Raw genomic sequence first — 12,423 nt, 5'->3', positions numbered from 1 at the left:
TCGGGCACTGGATTCTGTCCCAGTTGCCCCTCTTCCAGGCCAGCTCTCTGTTATGGCCCGTGAGTGCAGTGGATGGCCCAAGTACTTGGGCCCTGCACCCCATGGGAGACCAGGAGAAGCACCTGGCTCCTGGCTTCCGATCAGCGCGATGCGCCGGCCACAGCGGCCATTGGAGGGTGAACCAACAGCAAAGGAAGACCTTTCTCTCTGTCTCTCTCTCTCTCTCTCACTGTCCACTCTGCCTGTCAAAAAAAAAAAAAAAAAAAAAAGTAGGGGCAAATCTTTATGACCTCGGTTCAAGCAATGATATCTTAGACATGAAACCAAAAGCCCAAGCAAGAAAAGTAGACAAAATGAACTTTATCAAAAGTAAAAACTTTTGTGTTTCAAAAGACTATATCAAGAAAGAAAAAAGACAATTCACAAAGCAGGAGAAAATATTTATAAATTATTGTATCTAATAAAGGGCAAAGGAGCTGAATAAACATTTTATCAAAGAAGGTATGAAAGTGGCCATGAAACACATGAAAAGATATTCAACACCAGTAGCCATCAAGAATTGTACATCAAAACCTCTTCATACCCACTAGGATGCCTACAATCAAAAAAGACACTAACTGTCCGGCCGCAGCTCACTAGGCTAATCCGCCTGTGGCGCCGGTACACCGGGTTCTAGTCCCGGTTGGGGCACCGGATTCTGTCCCGGTTGCTCCTCTTCCAGTCTAGCTCTTTGCTGTGGCCCGGGAAGGCAGTGGAGGATGGCCCAAGTGCCTGTGCCCTGCACCCACATGGGAGACCAGGAGGAAGCACCTGGTTCCTGGCTTCGGATCGGTGCCGTGCGCTGGCCATAGTGGTCATTTGGGGGGTGAACCAACGGAAGGAAGACCTTTCTCTCTCACTGTTTTTTTTTTTTTTTCATGATGATTGATGCTGTGACGTGGCTGGATCTTGGAAACACACAGGTAAAGGAAAGAAGCCATACACAGAAAAAGCTGCATACTATTTATTTATGTTAAATATTCAGAATATGAAAATCTAGGCACAGAAAGTAGATTATTAGTGGCCAATGGCTGGTGCACTAGGCCAAATGTGCACCCTTTAACTGTACACTTTAAAAAGGTGAGGGGTGAGCTTTTGGCTCAGAAGTTAACAAACCTCTTGTTGGGCTACTGTTGTGTTAAACCACCACCTACAATGCCTGCAATTCATACAGGCACTGGTTCAAGTCCCAGTTGCTCCATTTCCCATCCAGCTTCCTGCTAGTGTACCTGGGAAGGCAGCAGAAGATGGCCCAAGTGTTTGGGCCCTTGCCACCCATGTAGGAGACCTGGATGGAGTTGCATGCTCCTGGTTTCTTTTTTTTTTTATTTTTTTTTATTTATTTATTTATTTTTTTGATAGGCAGAGTGGACAGTGAGAGAGAGAGACAGAGAGAGAAAGGTCTTCCTTTGCCGTTGGTTCACCCTCCAATGGCCGCCGCTGCAGCCGGCGCACCGCGCTGATCCGATGGCAGGAGCCAGGAGCCAGGTGCTTTTCCTGGTCTCCCATGGGGTGCAGGGCCCAAGCACCTGGGCCATCCTCCACTGCACTCCCTGGCCATAGCAGAGAGCTGGCCTGGAAGAGGGGCAACCGGGACAGAATCCGGCGCCCCGACCGGGACTAGAACCCGGTGTGCCGGCGCCGCAAGGTGGAGGATTAGCCTATTGAGCCACGGCGCCGGCTCATGCTCCTGGTTTCGACCTGGTCCAGCTCCAGCTGTTGAGGCCATCTGCGGAGTGAACCAGCAGATGGAAGACCTCACTCTCTCTCCCTCTCTGTCTCTCCCTCTCTGTAACTCTGCCTTTCACATAAATAAATAAATAAATAAATAAATAAATAAATAAATATTTTTTAAAAAAGAAATATCTTGAGACTCCTGAATCTCTTATGTGCCTGGGTTCAAGTACTTGGGTTCCTGACACCAACGTGGGAGACTGATTTGAGTTCTGGGCTCATGGCTTTGGTCTGGCCCAGCCCCAGATGCTGTGGGCATTTAGGGAATGAACCAGCAGATGAATATCATTCTTTTTTTCTCTCTCTCTCTTTTCTTCTTCTTTTTTTTTTTTTTTGTAATGATCTTATTTTATTATTATCGTGGTTTTATAAATTTTTTCAAAATTTATTTAAAAGGTAGAGTTAGAAAGAGAGAGGAAAGATAAAAAGAGAGAAAGAGATCTTCCATATGCTGGTTCACTCCCTAAATGGCTGCAACAGCCAGGGCTGTGCCAGGCAGAAGCCTGGAGCCCAGAGCTTTTCCAGGTTTCCCAGATGGGTGCAGGAGCTCAAGCCCTTGGGCCATCCTTCACTGTTTTCTTTCCTAGGCACATTAGCAGTGAGCTGGATCAGAAGTGGAGCATCCAACTCTCGAACTGGTGCCCATATGGTATGGCAGCAATGCAAACAGTGGCTTTACCCACTATACCACAACGGTGGTCCTCTGTCTTCTCAAATAAAATGAAAAAATATTTTTAAATTTTAAAAGGTGAATTTCGGGGGCTGGTGTTGTAGGTCAGCGGGTTAAGCTGCTGCCTGAAATGGCAGAGACCCACATTAGCTCAGGTTCATGTCCCATTCGCTCTACTTAAGATCCGATTCCCTACTAATGTGCATGGGAAGACAGTGGAAGGTAACCAAATGCTTGGGCACCTGCTTCCCACAAGGGAGATCTGGATGAAGTTCCTGGCTCCTAGCGGCAGACTGGTCCAGCCCCAACCATTATGGCCAATTGAGGAGTGAACCAGTAGATGGACATCTCTCTCTCTTTTTCCCTCCCTCTCTCTGTAACTTTGCCTCTCCAATAAATAAATAAATCTTTATTTTAAAAAAAGTGAATTTTGCTGGCACTGTGGCATAGCAGGTTGCCTGCAGTGCTTGCATCCCATATGGGTGCAAGTTCAAGACATGGGTGGTTTGAGACTTCTGATTCAGCTCTCTGCTAAGGCCTGGGAAAGCAGTAGAGGATGGCCCAGGTGGTTGGGCCCCTGCATCCATGTGAGGGACCCAGAAAAAGCTCCTGGCTCCTGGCTTTGGATTGGCACAGCTCAGGCCATTGAGGCATTTGGGGAGTGAACCAGCAGATGGAAAAGCTTTCTCTCTTTCTGCTTCCCTGTGATGCTGTCTTTCAAATAAATAAATCTTTTTAAAAAGGTGAATTTCAGGGTATGTGACTTATATTTCAATTTTTAAAAACTAACAGAGTCAGTTTTAAAATATCATAACTAAGGGCCAATGTTGTAGTTGCAACAGGCTATACCACTACTTGCAACATCAGTGTCCCATATTGGAACGACAGTTCAATCCCAGTTGCTCTGCTTCCAACCCAGCTCCCTGCACCTGGGAGGATGGCACAAATATTTGAGTCCCTGCCACCCATGTAGGAGATCCAAATGGAGTTCCTGATTCCTGGCTTTAGCTTGGCCCAACCCTGCCCATGGTAGCCATTAGGAAAGTGAACCACTGGACAGATCTCTCTCTCTTTCTTCCATGGCTCTGTCACTCTGCCTTTAAATTAATCAATCTAAAAATATTAAATATCAAAATCAGGATATTGAGATTAATATAATCTACCAATCTTATTTGGATTTGCCTGTACTTTCAGTACTGTTTATAAAAGAACTTAACAATTATCAAGGAGAATTCTATATTACATTTAAAAATAATAAAGAGGCTAGTACTGTGGCACAGCAGGTTAAGCCTCTGCCTGCAACGCTGGCATCCCATATGGATGCCTGTTGGAATCCTGGTTGCTCCTCTTCTGATCCGGGATCTGTTAAAGTGCCTGGGAAAGCAGTGGAAGATGGCCCAAGTATCTGGACTGCCATCCATATGGGAGACCTGGATGGAATTTCAGGCTCCTGGCTTTGACCTAGACCAGCTCTGGCTGTTGCAGCCATTCAGGGAGTCAACCAGTGGATAGAAGCGCGCGCTCTCTCTCTCTCTCTCCCTCTCTCCCTCTCTCCCTCTTTCTTTTCTTTTTTTTTTTTTAAAGATTGATTTTATTTATTTAAGAGGCAGAGTTCAGAGAGAGGTAGAGACAGAGATAGAGGTCTTCCTTCTGCTGGTTCAATCTCTAAATGGCCACAATGGCCAGAGTTGGGCCATCTGAAGCCAGGAGCCAGGAGCTTCTTGCAGGTCTCAACGTGGGTGCACAGGCCCACTTTGCTTTCCGAGGCCATTTGCAGGTAGCTGGATCAGAAGTGGAGCAACTGCGACTGGAACCGGCACCCACGTGGGTGAACACTGCCTCCCACGCTATCAGCACTACAGGCAGAGGCTTAACCTATTAGGCCACAACGCCGGCCCTGCCCCCAATTTCAAGGAAAAATAAGCCTTTAAAAAATGATAATAACAATAATAAATCCTACAATTATATAAGCACTTACTTAGCACTAAATCCACAATCCATAATTCTTATTCTCAGAAAGGCATTATAAAAATTGTCATTAGTATATAGCTTTATAGAATTAATATGATAACATAAAGTGGTGGCCGGCGCCGTGGCTCAATAGGCTAATCCTCCACCTTGCGGCGCCGGCACACCGGGTTCTAGTCCCGGTCGGGGCGCCGGATTCTGTCCCGGTTGCCCCTCTTCCAGGCCAGCTCTCTGCTATGGCCAGGGAGTGCAGTGGAGGATGGCCCAGGTGCTTGGGCCCTGCACCCCATGGGAGACCAGGAAAAGCACCTGGCTCCTGGCTCCTGCCATCGGATCAGCGCGGTGCGCCGGCTGCAGCGGCGGCCATTGGAGGGTGAACCAACGGCAAAGGAAGACCTTTCTCTCTCTGTCTCTCTCTCTCACTGTCCACTCTGCCTGTCAAAAATAAAAAAAAAAAAACAAAGATAACATAAAGTGGTACTTTAAACCCAACACAGTTCATCCACATTTCATCATCTTAACACAAAAATGTCAATCTCTGGGGTTCTTTTTTTTTTTTTTTTAACCATGAAGCATTGTTATTTCATTTTAATTTTGAACACTTTTGCACCTTACTCTTCTCTTTTAATATTTTAATTATTACAAGAAATCGGAACACTGCCTCCCACGCTATCAGAATGATCCCTTTTAAAGGGTGCAGAATAGTTCCTCAATCCCTCCTGCTGGTTGCTCTCGCCGCAAACTGCGGCAGCAGGCAACTTTGCTTCCTTCTTTGGGGCAACCGCCTCCGGATCAGGGGCTGGGGTTACTGGTTAAAGATCTGGGTCGTCTTGTTAGCTCTGCACAATTTCACCCTGGCTCAAGATCTGCTCGCCCCCAGCCCCAGCCTCTGCAAAGCTGGACCCTAAGGACCCTGCTGTCTTTCCGCCTCGCCCCTGCTTCGCTGTCACTCTCACCTGCTCCACCTGCGGGTCTCCGCCCCACCCCACACTCCGAGGACCCCATCTCCCCGCGGTGCGAATGCAGTTTGCTTACCTCCGCCTCCCGGCGTCTGGCGTAGGTCGTGGTGGCTGAGGTGTCTTTTCTCTTTCCCGTCCCCTGTCACCCCGGTGCTGGGGGGCGGGGCACATCTAGCCGGGGAACACCCAAAGGATCCAAAAAGCAACCCTGGAGTTCCATGCTGACCCCTGACTTTAAGTTCGAGCCCTGAAAGCGAATAAAGCGCACAACAGTTTGCACCGGGAGCAGACGTGACAGGGAGAGAGGGGCGGGTAGGAGTCCCAGCTGCAAAGCCGGGGTCCCATTCAATCATTCAACAAGGGCTTAGCAGCTACCGTGCGCCGGCCTTCGCCGCTGCAGTGAATAAAAACAGAGGGTGCGAGACGGTGGTGCCGGCTGCGGAGGGCACTCGGGCAAGGGAAAGGGACTGAAGTGAGGGGCGGCCAGGAGGCCTCCGCGGGGACTACAGTAACAACGGTTGTCAGTCACTGGGTACTACTGCGGGCCTGCGTGCTACGGACCTCACATTTAACGCACTCGGGCAGGGACTGCTCCGCCAACTGCCGTCGCACAAAGGAGGAGGGTGTGAGGCGCAGATCATCGCGCCAGCGGGTCTTGGTCAAAGCCGGCCCGCCCCCCGCCCCGGCCCCCTCCGCCCCGGCCGGGATAGGGTTAACGCCGGCCGCGGCGGCGGCGGCCCGCAGGTGCGCATGCGCAGGGCGCGGAGCGCGCCTGCGCAGGCTGCCGGGCGACGTGGCCGGCCGGAGCCCGGAAGTGGTCCGAGTGGAACTGCCGTCGGACCTTCGCTCGAAAGTGAGCCTGCCCAAGTTTTGGCTGCTGCGTGGCGTCTACCCCGGCACCACCATGTTGAAGAAGTTCGACAAAAAGGACGAGGAATCGGGTGAGCTAGCCTAGGCGGAGGCCTGAGAGAGGCGGGGCCTCCGCTCAAGCTCTTGGACCCTTTCTGGGAGTCCTCCTGGGCCTCGGTGCTGACCCTAAGGCCGACGAGGTCCCTTGGGGGCGGGGGCTTGTGCAGAGGTCTGCAGTGGGTCATCCGCGGGCTTCTGCAGACCCCGAGTATCCTCTGCTACCCTTCCTTCCAACCCACGCTCGTAGGCTTGGGCAGCGATCCTCTGGGTCAGCTTGGGCAGGTCCTGCCCCTCCGTGGGCCTCAGTTTCCCTGTTATGTCAGAAGAGGGCACTGGTCAGATGCTCTCCTTTTACTTCCTCCGTCCAAGGAATCGCCAGGCCTGCACTCGGGCTGGCTACGATGAGGCATAGTCGTCAGAGACTCTGTCCTGCCCCTTTCATTCATTGATTCCACAAGCACACGTCGGGCGGGCACTGGACCGTGTCCTGGTACTGCGGGGAACAAGGGGACTGTCGTGCCTGCGCTGGGAATATTAGGATGGGAGTAGGCAGAGCGGAGAAGCCTGACAGCAGCCAGATAATCACACGTACGGTTAATGATAAACATAAGGTGCTTTGGAGGAAACGTGGTAGTGAGGCATAGGGAGTCAGTTAATGCATGAATGAGAGACACAGGACTATACCAGGGCTGCTGATGATTGGCAGCTTGGAGCAGAGCTCTGTCCCCTTGAGAGTAGGATCTCTAGACAGACTGTGGAGCCCTGGTTGCCGTTCCTGAGGGGTTTGAACTCTACTAGATAAATAGTAGGGACAACTTTCGCTTCCCTGTCTCCTGGAGAGTTTTGAAATTCAGGGTAGCAACATGTCTTCTCAATTCTTCTTCTTTTGAATTTTATTGAAGATATACAGATGTCATGCGTTTCATGTGTCCCACTCTTCTTGACTGTAGGTGGAGGCTCCAACCCCTTCCAGCATCTTGAGAAGAGTGCCGTGCTCCAGGAGGCAAGTGTCATGTGCTCCTGTCTGTCCCATCATGGGGGTTCACCGTCCAGGCGGGCGACTCACTGTCATGGTCACAGTGCCGGTTTAACAGCAATAGGAGAGGAAACCTGTGCGTGGAAAGGCAGGGCAGCCCTGTTTGTTGTGCTGCTGTTTTTGTTCTTGTTCATTTCTCTTTCTAGGTAACCATGTTTATAGTTCATCCCTAACTAGTATTAAGAGAGGATTTCAGGAATTATTATTAGATGAGTTAAAAAAAAATTCTTTTCTTATGAAAATGAGCTTGTCTCGGCAAGTGTGTTTATTGACCTTGGGACTTCTCAGAGTTTGAATGTGCTAGGAAGTAATATCTGCCGTTGCTTCTTAGGCCCGTGTATTTAATGAAACTCCCATCAACCCTCGGAAATGTGCCCACATCCTCACCAAGATCCTTTACCTCATAAACCAGGTAATGGGGTAAGGCTGAGGGTGGATGTTGTTCGGAGGGGTGCACAGCTCGTTGTTACCCTTTGGCTGTTTGACAGCCTCTGTGTGGTTGTAGCCAGTGGCCCAGCTCTGGGGCCCCTCAGAGTCCAACTCTGATGTGTTGTTTCTAGTGGAGCCTCTGCAGGATCTGAGGATCTGGCCTGGGCTGCTCCAGCAGGAAGTACCATGTGGCCCCTCTGTTCCGAGCTGAGATTTATTTATTTGTTTACTAGAAAAGCAGAGTGACAGACAGAAACGGAGAGATAGAAAGATCTGCCACTGGCTGGTTCACTCCCCAAATGTCTGCAACAGCCAGAGCTGGGCCAGGCTGACGTCAGGAGTCAGGAATTCCATGTGGGTCTCCCACGTGGGTGACAAGTTAACAGAGAGCTGGATCAGAAGTGGAGCAGCCAGGTCCTGAACCTGCATACTCCAATAAGGGATGCCAGTGTCTCAAGCAGTGGCTTAATGCACTGCACCACACTGCCAGCCCTGACACTTCTTTCTCGATTACCGCAGGGGGAGCACTTGGGGACCACTGAAGCCACCGAAGCCTTCTTCGCCATGACCAAACTCTTTCAGTCCAACGATGTAAGTGCCCCAACCCCAGCTTTTCTGGAGAGGTGCCAGGTGGCTGGGGAGTGGGAAGGCCAAGGGAAACTGGCCACACCCATCAGTGAGGGGTACGTTTGTGTAGGTTGGAGGATTCTTCTGACGTTGGCCCTTTCACTGAAGCAGGACTGATAGGACTTTTCCCGTCTCCTCCCCAGCCCACACTCCGTCGGATGTGTTACCTGACCATCAAGGAGATGTCTTGCATCGCAGAAGACGTCATCATTGTCACCAGCAGGTGAGAATGGAGCCTGTGCTTGGCTCCTCTGATGGTTTCCCTTGACAGAGGCCATTTTCCTCCTGTGTGTTGGCAGTGAGATTTTCATTTGCTTATTGCCAGCTGCCCATTCCCTTTCTGTCTCCGTCACTGTTTAGTTACTGCTGACTCCCCCATGGCAGCCCTCCAGAGTGAGCCTTTTCCCTTTGACTTCTCTGGCCTTGTTTTATACACAAATATTATTTCCCTAATTACTGCTAGTCAACAGAGCCAGCCTGGAACTTTCTCAAAGACTTCAGTGAGTACACAGAAAGAACACTAGAAAAATAGGTGTAGAGAATGCAAGAGGTGAGTGAACAGGCTTGCGTCCTAAGTACTGGTTTCTGTATCAAGCTGAATGATTCAGGATATATGTGTAATTTAAGTGTAATTCCCTGCCCTTTAGAACTGGGATTCCATTTTCTTATTTCTTCTTGCCACAGTTTGGAAGGGATGTCAGACATTGTAGATTTGTTTAGAAAATACTCTGTATCAGTCCTTGTGTGTAGCTCTGGGATATAGCAACAAACTTGACAGTTACGACCTGTACGGGGCCCTTGAATTTACAGAGAAATGGCCAGACCATCGAGATCTGTGTAATGTAGTTTATCCCAGGAAGTATTACAGAGTGGGAGGACAAACTAGAAGGGTACTCAGCTTGAATCTGGACTAGGAAAACCTCCCAAAACAAGAGTCCGAGGAGAACTGAAGGACCAGTAAGCAGTTGCAGGACAAAAATGGAAGTGACAGGTAAAGAGTGCTCCAAGCTGATGAAATAGCTCCAAGGCCTAGGAGGAGAGAGCACGGCGTGTGGGCCTTTGTCTGTCTCCTGTTCTGCTCGCAGTCACTAGCAGTAGGAAGACATGGGAATGCTTTGGTGAAAACAGGGGAGTGACCTGGCCAATTTTGAGTTTTATAAAGATCCCACCAGGTGCTGTGTGGAATTTGGGTGGAGAACACAGAGGAGACTCGTGTAGTCATGCAGGGTGACAGGAACTGCAGAGGGATGGACAGGGCCAATTTCCGCATGTGTTGACAGCACCTTCTCCCTTGCAGCCTGACAAAAGACATGACCGGGAAGGAGGACAACTACAGGGGCCCTGCCGTGCGAGCCCTCTGCCAGATCACTGACGTGAGTACTGCTGCCTTTGCCTGCTTCCTGGCTGCTTGGTCAAGGCATTGGCCAGATGGTTTGCACACTTCAAGTTGTCCCCCATTTCACTGAGCCAGGTGGTGCGGGGGAGGTGGAAAAACTTTACTCCCATCCTCCCCCCACACCTCACTGTCTGCATCATTAGTGTTGCTGAGAGTTCGTTACATCGCCTCCCACCATCTCCTTGTCCCCACAGAGCACCATGCTGCAGGCTATTGAGCGCTACATGAAACAGGCCATCGTGGACAAGGTGCCCAGCGTCTCCAGCTCTGCCCTGGTGTCTTCCCTGGTGTGTAGCTGCTGCTGAGTGCCTGCTGGGGATGGGGTGGAAAATTGAGGAAAATGTCAGAGTCAGTTTCCCTTAGGGAAAACAAACATGGTTTTGTATTCTCAAGTCTGAGGGTCCTGCCCACCTTCTCAGTGAAGAGAGCCAGGGAACTCTGGGTTGATTGCGGAGGGGCCCAGGTGAATGGCCTTAATGTCCCTTGGGGTGAAAGGCTGTTGGAATTTGGGTCTGGCAGGAAATCTGCCAGAGCAGTGAGACTAGGAGTAGGTGTCATATTGAATTTGTTCACAATTTCAAGACCAGACAGTGGTAAGGCCCTGAGCTGAATCTGAGGGAAGCTCGAGAGCCAGGCCCAGGAAGTATGACAGGAAAAGCATCTCTCCTGCCTGCCCCTTAACATGCCCTGTCGTCCACAGCACCTGCTGAAGTGCAGCTTTGATGTGGTCAAGCGCTGGGTGAATGAGGCCCAGGAGGCAGCGTCCAGTGATAACATCATGGTCCAGGTGAGATGTGAGCAGGGAGTATTATTTAAAATACTTAGGCAGGGGCAGGCATTTGGCTTAGGCCTGTCCATAAACTGATGGTAAAGAATGTGGCATATATATATGATAGAATACTGTTCAGCCATGTGACTTTCACAACATAATAAATGAGTTGGAGACCATCACCCCAGTCCCAAAAAGACAAATACTACGTTTTCTATGATTTGTGGTGACTAATACACAGAATACCAAAAGAGGTATATGAGTGAAGTTGATATTTTGAAATTTGATTATATATTTGATTATATTCCTGAGGAACAATGGCTTTTCTACTTACTACTTGTTGAATTCTTCATGTGGTGGGTGATTATGCTTGTGATTATAATGAAAATTGCACGTATGTCATTGCAAAAATTAAAAGTAAGGGGACCGGCACTGTGGTGTAGCGGATAAAGCCGCCACCTGCAGTGCTGGCATCCCATATGGGTGCTGTTTTGAGTCCTGGCTGCTCCACTTCCGATCCAGCTCTCTGCTATGGCCTGGGAAAGCAGTAGAAGAGGGTCCTGTCGCTCCCCGTCTTCGTGGGGGAACGACACTGAACCCTGCCTAGGCTTCATATCCGAGTCACGGCACCATTATGTCGCTCCCCCTCTTCGTGGAGGAGCGACACAGGACCCTGCGCTGTTCTTTCGTCTGCTCGGCCCTCCCCGGGTTTGCTGCTGGTTCTTCCCGGGTTGGCTACTGACCCTTCCACCTCCGTGGAAGGGCGGTTCCCCCTGCCACCTTCCCCACTTCTGCGGGGGAGCGGCACACTGCCGGCCGGCTCTCTCGGGGGCTGCTCAGATGTTCCTCAGGTGTTCCTTCAGATAGATGTTCCCCTTAGATGTTCCTGGTGCATGTTGTCTCTCTCCTCCTTTATAGTCCTTTTTCACCAATCCCAACTCTGCTATCCACATGCCAAGCACGCTGCTCTCCTGCAATCAGGAGCAGGTCCTACAGTTTATTGGTTGAACTGGAGGCAGCTGTGTAGAAGCTGTTTCCCTTCTCAGCGCCATATTGTGGGAGAGCAGATGCATAGAATAAGTCTTAATTCAGTAACTTAGACTAGTCCGAGTTGCTCCCCACAGATCCCCCTTTCTTTTTATTTTTGGCGTTGATACGCGCCTGTCTTCGGTGCCCCGCGGCACACACTCTGCTCTGCTTGCTAGAGTTGCCCACAGGTGCTTACAAGCCCTATCAATCAGGCAAACCGAATCCGGGTCCTCTCTTCGCCATGTTGTGAGGAGGTTTTTAGGCGCTGATGCGTGCCTGTGTTCAGTGCCCTGCAGCGCATGCTTTGCTCTGCTAGAACTGCCTGCAGGTACTTACAAGCCCTAACAATCAGGCAAACCAAATCCAAGTCTTCTCATTGCCGTATTGTGGGGAGACTTATTGGTGTTGATTCGTGCCTATCTTCGGTGACCTGCAGCTCATACTCTGGTCGAGCTGCCTGCTGGTGCTTATCGCCTTACTAATCAGGCAGACCGAATCCAAGCCTTCTCATTGCGGTATTGTGGGGAGACTTACTGATGTTAATTCGTGCCTGTCTTCGGTGACCTGCGGCGCATAAGCTGCTAGCTGCCCGCAGGTGCTCACCACCTCCCTAATCAGGCAGACCGAATCCAAGCTCTCTCATTGCCATGTTGAGGGGAGGCCTTATTTTTCTCTATTTCTCTATCTCCGGGCATTCCTATCTCTCCCATTTTACTTCTATCTGCCAGCATTCCTATTTCTCTCATTTTACTTCTAAATTTCTGTTTCTCTTATCCCTGTGGCTTCCCGGCGCCCGCCCCGAGGCTGCTTCTCGGCGGCTTCCCGGCTCTGAGCCGCTTCAGCCTGCGCTTCTCTCAT

The 12,423-nt window shown here is 50.3% G+C and overlaps 2 protein-coding genes across 6 annotated transcripts in view; one reads left to right on the top strand and one right to left on the bottom strand.

Annotated features, from left to right (window-relative positions):
- CNBP (CCHC-type zinc finger nucleic acid binding protein) overlaps positions 1 to 6,109 on the bottom strand; it is an 80,966-nt gene extending 74,857 nt beyond the window's left edge. For 2 of the 5 annotated variants that reach the window (XM_070051017.1, XM_089306569.1), the window contains exons 1-2: positions 5,932 to 6,049; positions 5,447 to 5,617 (exon numbers count right to left, since the gene is read on the bottom strand). The gene's annotated coding sequence lies outside the window, so the exon portion shown is untranslated. Of the gene's footprint in view, positions 1 to 5,446; positions 5,618 to 5,745 lie in introns of those variants that run through there. The other 3 variants (XM_051851777.2, XM_089306566.1, XM_089306568.1) reach the window with 3 other exon arrangements.
- Positions 6,110 to 6,169: 60 nt separating this feature from the next.
- Positions 6,170 to 12,423, top strand: part of COPG1 (coat protein complex I subunit gamma 1) — a 30,443-nt gene continuing 24,189 nt past the window's right edge. Inside the window, exons 1-8 of the mRNA XM_002713161.6 lie at positions 6,170 to 6,311; positions 7,230 to 7,282; positions 7,647 to 7,727; positions 8,264 to 8,335; positions 8,515 to 8,594; positions 9,669 to 9,744; positions 9,962 to 10,054; positions 10,468 to 10,554. Coding sequence (XP_002713207.1) covers positions 6,275 to 6,311; positions 7,230 to 7,282; positions 7,647 to 7,727; positions 8,264 to 8,335; positions 8,515 to 8,594; positions 9,669 to 9,744; positions 9,962 to 10,054; positions 10,468 to 10,554 — 579 coding nt within the window. The 5' untranslated portion in view covers positions 6,170 to 6,274. The remainder of the gene's footprint in view (positions 6,312 to 7,229; positions 7,283 to 7,646; positions 7,728 to 8,263; positions 8,336 to 8,514; positions 8,595 to 9,668; positions 9,745 to 9,961; positions 10,055 to 10,467; positions 10,555 to 12,423) is intronic.

This window comes from Oryctolagus cuniculus, chromosome 10 (genome assembly GCF_051225735.1).
Source record: "Oryctolagus cuniculus isolate XC-2025 breed Fujian yellow rabbit chromosome 10, ASM5122573v1, whole genome shotgun sequence".
NCBI classification, from domain to species: Eukaryota; Metazoa; Chordata; class Mammalia; order Lagomorpha; family Leporidae; genus Oryctolagus; species Oryctolagus cuniculus.
The sequence above is the reverse complement of the archived record's forward strand: the minus strand, read 5'-3'. Positions and strand labels throughout refer to the sequence as shown.